The 6,609-nt window shown below is 41.4% G+C and overlaps 1 protein-coding gene across 1 annotated transcript; it reads left to right on the top strand.

Moving 5' to 3' along the window:
- Window positions 1–239: 239 nt before the first annotated feature.
- SALL1 (spalt like transcription factor 1) lies at window positions 240–6,213 on the top strand. Its single transcript, XM_010163372.1, has 2 exons — window positions 240–3,647; window positions 4,702–6,213. Exons 1-2 carry the CDS (start codon window positions 450–452, stop codon window positions 5,140–5,142), a joined length of 3,639 nt encoding a protein of 1,212 aa, XP_010161674.1. The 5' UTR covers window positions 240–449; the 3' UTR covers window positions 5,143–6,213.
- Window positions 6,214–6,609: the final 396 nt, after the last annotated feature.

Genomic DNA, 6,609 nt, shown 5'->3' with positions numbered 1-6,609 from the left:
TGGATTATCTGAAACAAATGATCATCTAAAACACAGGGATTGATAAAACTCCCTTGTACAGTTTTAAATGTTGCTTTTGACTTATTTTTGTGAAGTAGAAATATTGATCTATGTTCATGTACAATTGTAGTTTATTTTAGAGTGGTAGATAAACAGTACTCTTAAATAAAATGTCCTGCAGAATTTTTTTGTATTACTGTTTGGTTCCTAATCCATCATCTTTTGATGTTTTAGGAGACACAGAAAAGGGTCAAGCAAATCGAACCACTAAGAACAAGGACGCCCATGTCTGTGGCAGGTGCTGTGCTGAGTTCTTTGAATTATCAGATCTCCTGCAACACAAGAAGAATTGTACTAAAAATCAATTAGTTTTAATTGTGAATGAGAATCCAGCTTCTCCTTCTGAAACCTTCCCTCCTAGTTCCCCTTCTGATAATCCTGATGAACAGATGAATGACACAGTTAATAACACAGATCAAGTAGACTGCAGTGACCTTTCAGAGCATAACAAACTTGACAGGGAAGAATCCATGGATGTGGAGGCTTCCAGCATTAACAATAGCAGTAGCAGTTCCAAGAGTGTCAACAATAGTATTACAAGCAGTAACAGCTCCACAATGGGTACCTCAGCTGTAACAACCTCTCTACCTCACATAGGGGATCTGACAACGTTAGGCAACTTTTCAGTGATAAATAGTAATGTAATAATTGAAAACCTTCAGAGTACTAAAGTGGCAGTAGCACAGTTCTCGCAGGAAGCGAGATGTAACGGCGCATCGAACAGTAAGCTTGCTGTCCCTGCCCTGATGGAGCAACTGTTGGCATTACAGCAGCAGCAGATTCATCAGTTGCAACTGATTGAACAAATTCGTCACCAAATATTATTGTTGGCTTCCCAAAATACAGACATGCCAACGTCTTCTAGCCCTTCTCAAGGTACTTTACGAACATCTGCCAACCCCTTGTCCACATTAAGTTCCCATTTATCCCAGCAGCTGGCTGCAGCAGCTGGATTAGCACAAAGCCTTGCTAGTCAATCTGCCAGCATCAGTGGTGTGAAACAGCTACCCCCTATACAGCTACCTCAGAGCAACCCTGGCAACACTCTAATTCCATCCAGTAGTGGCTCTTCTCCAAATATTAACATACTGGCAGCAGCAGTTACAACAGCGTCCTCGGAAAAAGTGGCTTCAAGTATTGGTGGCTCACAGCTCAGCAACCCACCAGTATCAGCATCATCTTCACCAGCTTTTGCAATAAGCAGTTTATTAAGTCCTGCATCTAATCCACTTCTACCTCAGCCCACCCCTAGTAACTCTGTTTTCTCCAGTCCCTTGTCCAATATTGGAACACCTGCAGAGGATTTAAACTCCTTGACTGCCTTGGCACAGCAAAGAAAAAGCAAGCCACCAAATGTAACTGCTTTTGAAGCAAAAAGTAATTCAGATGAGGCATTCTTTAAGCATAAATGCAGGTTCTGTGCTAAAGTGTTTGGGAGTGACAGTGCCTTGCAGATTCATTTACGTTCTCACACTGGTGAGAGGCCATTTAAATGCAACATATGTGGAAACAGGTTCTCCACAAAGGGAAACTTAAAAGTCCACTTTCAGCGTCATAAAGAAAAATACCCTCATATTCAAATGAATCCGTACCCGGTGCCAGAGCATTTGGACAATATTCCTACAAGCACGGGTATTCCGTATGGGATGTCTATACCGCCAGAGAAACCTGTCACGAGCTGGCTGGACAGCAAGCCAGTCCTCTCCACCCTGACAACTTCTGTTGGACTGCCACTCCCACCAACGATTCCAAGCTTGACCCCATTCATCAAAACTGAGGAGCCTCAGCCAATTCCCATTAGCCATCCTTCCGCTAGCCCTCCCTGCTCTGTCAAGAGTGACTCGGGAACAGCTGATCCCACATCAAAAATTTCCAATGGACTTTCTGATGAGGTAGAGGCTGGTGCTTTGCCTACCTCAAATGGCAAAATGGAAGAAAACCCCCAAAACACAAGCGCCATCACCAACACGAGCAGCTCTGTGAGCTCACCGGCAGCAGACTCGGGCTCCAGCGGTGTCGCCACTTTTACAAATCCACTGATGCCTCTGATGTCAGAGCAATTTAAGGCAAAGTTTCCATTTGGAGGACTATTGGATTCAACGCCAGCATCTGAAACGTCAAAATTGCAGCAACTGGTAGAAAACATTGACAAAAAGGCAACTGATCCCAACGAGTGTGTCATTTGCCACCGAGTTCTCAGTTGCCAGAGCGCACTGAAAATGCATTATCGCACACATACCGGTGAGAGGCCGTTTAAGTGTAAAATATGTGGTCGCGCTTTCACGACTAAAGGCAACTTAAAGACTCATTACAGTGTCCACCGTGCCATGCCCCCACTGAGAGTACAACACTCGTGCCCGATCTGCCAGAAGAAATTCACCAACGCTGTTGTGCTACAGCAGCATATTCGAATGCACATGGGAGGGCAGATCCCCAACACCCCAGTGACGGAAAACTATCCTGAGTCAATGGAATCAGACACAGGATCTTTTGATGATAAGAATTTTGATGATATAGACAACTTCTCAGATGAGAACATGGAAGACTGTCCTGACAGCAGCGTGCCAGATACACCTAAATCGGTGGATGCATCGCAAGACAGCTTGTCTTCTTCCCCTTTGCCCCTGGAAATGTCAAGTATTGCTGCTTTGGAAAATCAGATGAAGATGATCAATGCAGGACTTGCTGAACAACTTCAGGCAAGCTTAAAGTCAGTTGAAAATGGGTCAGTGGAAGGGGATGTTTTGACTAATGATTCGTCATCTGTCGGTGGTGATATGGAAAGCCAAAGTGCTGGAAGCCCTGCTGTCTCAGAGTCTACCTCTTCCATGCAGGCCTTGTCCCCATCCAACAGCACTAATGATTACCACAAGTCACCGAGTATCGAAGAGAAACCAGTAAGAGCTTTACCAAGTGAGTTTGCCAACGGTTTGTCTCCAACCCCTGCTAACAGTGGTGCTTTGGACTTGACGTCTAGTAACACTGATAAAATGATTAAAGAAGAGTCTCTGAGTATGCTCTTCCCTTTCAGAGACAGAGGTAAATTTAAAAACACCGCATGTGACATTTGTGGCAAAACATTTGCTTGTCAGAGTGCCTTGGACATTCATTACAGAAGTCATACCAAAGAGAGACCGTTTATTTGCACAGTTTGCAATCGTGGCTTTTCCACAAAGGGTAATTTGAAGCAGCATATGTTGACACATCAAATGCGAGATCTACCATCACAACTTTTTGAGCCCAATTCCAGTCTCGGCCCTAATCAGAACTCTTCGGTTATGCCTGCTAATTCACTGTCATCGCTTATAAAGACTGAGGTTAACGGCTTTGTGCAGAGCTCTCCTCAGGATAGCAAAGAAGCACCCTCTGGTCTAGTTGCTTCGGGGCCACTGTCCTCCTCTGCCACGTCCCCTGTCCTGCTCCCCGCTCTCCCCAGAAGAACCCCCAAACAGCACTACTGCAACACGTGTGGGAAGACATTTTCTTCCTCCAGTGCTCTGCAGATCCATGAAAGGACACACACTGGTGAGAAACCTTTTGCCTGCACTATATGTGGAAGAGCATTCACAACAAAAGGCAATCTGAAGGTACTTTTTCTTCTTGCTTGTTTAATTTTCTCCTTGCTGGGGGTTTTTAATTTTTTACATCTGTTAATGTTGCAAGCAGTGGTACCTTTGGGTATCTGACAAATGTGTTTAGTCATCTCTGGTAGACCTAGATGGCCTCTTGAGTGCTCGTGGAGTTGGCAGCCGGTCCAAAGCATGAGCTGTTTTTGATGCTTAATTAAAACTCATCTACCAGCAAAGACTGTCTGTGTAGAGTGTGAAACGGAACAGCCAAATGATGGTAAGGAGTATTAATTAACAGAGAAATGTGTTTTGTAACTCACATGCCTCTTTAAGAAGTGAAAGGCTCTTCAATGTGCTGTTTTTCATAACTATCATGTAAGATGATGAGTGTTTAAAATAACTATTAACATAATTCTGGAACTAATGGGCATTACTTTAATTGATTATATAACTAACATTTCCTACTGATATGTGTTTGAAAAAGCAAATATACTTAAGTTTTAGAACACCAGTTGAGCACTTTACTGTGTACATTTTTCTGTTGACAGAGTATTTCTCTAGAGGTTGCTGCCAGTAATGTGAGATGAATAATTGCTTTCAGGCCATTCTGTCTATACATGAGGCTCTCCGATGAGCAATCAGTAAAGGATACTTTCTGCCTGTCTGAAAAGGACGTTTATAGGGTAAAGGGTGTCAAATACAATACTTACCATTGCAATGAAAGTGGACGTAGCAATTCTAGCCCTGAAAGCAGCTATCTGCAATTGACAGAATAACGCGAAGTCATTATAAACTAAATACATGTAATTAAAAAAAAAGAGTAACAAGCAATGTATTGTTCAGCAAGAAAACATGGTATTCTGGGTAATGGTGATGGGCTAATCCAGAAGAAGTTTATTTATTATTCCAGATGGGAAATTGAGCCCTTCATCCGCTACCTTTAGTGCCGTTCATTATATAACAAGACTGGATGTGTTCATAGACTGCTGCCTTCTCTGTGATCAAAATAAGTTTGAAATCCCTGTCAACCCCTATTTTTTGTTTGTTTGTTTCTTCCTTTCTTTCTTTTCAGGTTCACATGGGCACTCACATGTGGAACAGTACTCCTGCAAGACGAGGCAGACGACTTTCCGTTGATGGCCCCATGACATTTCTAGGAGGCAATCCTGTAAAGTTCCCAGAAATGTTTCAGAAAGATTTGGCTGCGCGGTCAGGGAATGGAGACCCCTCCAGCTTCTGGAACCAGTACGCAGCAGCACTCTCCAATGGCTTGGCCATGAAAACCAACGAGATCTCCGTCATCCAGAATGGTGGCATCCCTCCGGCACCGGGAGGCCTGGGCAACGGTGGCAGCTCTCCCATCAGCGGCTTGACGGGAAGCCTGGAGAAGCTCCAGAATTCAGAACCCAACGCACCTCTAGCTGGTCTGGAGAAAATGGCAAGCAATGAAAATGGGACAAACTTCCGTTTTACGCGTTTCGTGGAAGACAACAAAGAAATTGTAACAAATTAGAAAAAACTCCATAAATAACATTCCTGCAAATAGTGCAACCTAGGGTTGCTTTTTTCAAGCTGCAGGCTACAACATTACTAAGACTTTCTTTTGTACCATGTTCTACTTCTAGAGTTCTAAGAGAGCTTATTTATTAGTGATATAACCTTGCTTTGCAAACAAATGCAAGCATTAACTTTGGTCTCCTGTATTTTGAACTAAATACTAATCGACTAGAGTGCTGTAAACTTGCTGTAACATTTATGGCAGTTGCAAGTCTGTTCTGCTAGGTGATCTTATTCTGGCATTAACTTATTTTCTATATCCAGTTTAACATGAACTCTGGTATTGATGCGATGCCTCAGTGATGCATTAGATCTCTAATAAAAATCTGTATATAAATGTACACTTTGATCCTGCTGGAAATTTTATCAGCAAACACATTGTTTAATTTTTCCAAACAGAATTAAGAAAAGGACTGAAAGAATATAGACTGAACAGTGTGGGTCCTTTACACAGCTCAGTTTTTGATTTTTATTATAAAATTAAAACTGCTTTAATTTTTGTAGGTTTAACATTTTCCGTTTTGAACTGTTATTTGTATTGTGCTTTTTACTTGAGTCGTCTTAATGTTAATACGTTTCTGTACAGTAATAAGCACGCAGATTATTAGAGAAGATACTGAAGTGTTGTTTTGGTAGTTGAAACTGAGACGTAACATTTTGCCTTGTAGGTATATTCATTATAGAAAATGTGCTGGACTTTCACAATGCTGCTAAGTATGGCATCTTGAACAACTTCCGTGGACAACTGTAGATGCTCCTGTATATACAATAAGACATCACTTTCATTAAAATGTACATATGTTCCTTACAAGACCAAGCCCTACTCCTTGACCAAGGGAACAAGTATAGTGTTTGTTTATTTTGTATTAGGTATTGGGGGGGGGGCAGGGGGAGCCTTGGACTGTTACATGCACTTTTCTCGGAAAGTTGAAAGGAAAAGAGGTCCAGTTTCTTTAACATTTAATACTTACTAACAGCAGAGATACTGTAATTTTACTCGAGTAATCAAATACATTTTTGCAACAGATACAATTTTCTGTCTCTGTGTTTTTAAAGTGTACCTGTATGTAGTAATCACTTTGTATTGTTGAGCCTTTCCCTTGGTTAACAGTAACTGTCCAGCTTGTACGTGTGTGTTTATATTTGTAAGTATGGGTATACATATGTGTATTGCATATTAATTGCTAGTATATTTTTCATACGTCCTAATAGTGGGAAATTTCTCCTTAACTATTCAACTCTTTCTCCTCATAAAGTTGTAGATATTTTGGCATTTTTAATTTCTTTATAAAAAAAAAATGCTGCTAGTAAAGACCTTATTGAGCCTAAGTAAGTTTCCTTTGGAGGAAATAATTTATCACATTTAAGGCTTGATTTGGTTCAAATGCTTTATATTTGATATTAATTTTATTCTATGAGCGTG

Source organism: Antrostomus carolinensis, unplaced genomic scaffold, assembly GCF_000700745.2.
Source record: "Antrostomus carolinensis isolate BGI_N321 unplaced genomic scaffold, ASM70074v2 Scaffold54212, whole genome shotgun sequence".
NCBI classification, from domain to species: Eukaryota; Metazoa; Chordata; class Aves; order Caprimulgiformes; family Caprimulgidae; genus Antrostomus; species Antrostomus carolinensis.
The sequence above is the reverse complement of the archived record's forward strand: the minus strand, read 5'-3'. Positions and strand labels throughout refer to the sequence as shown.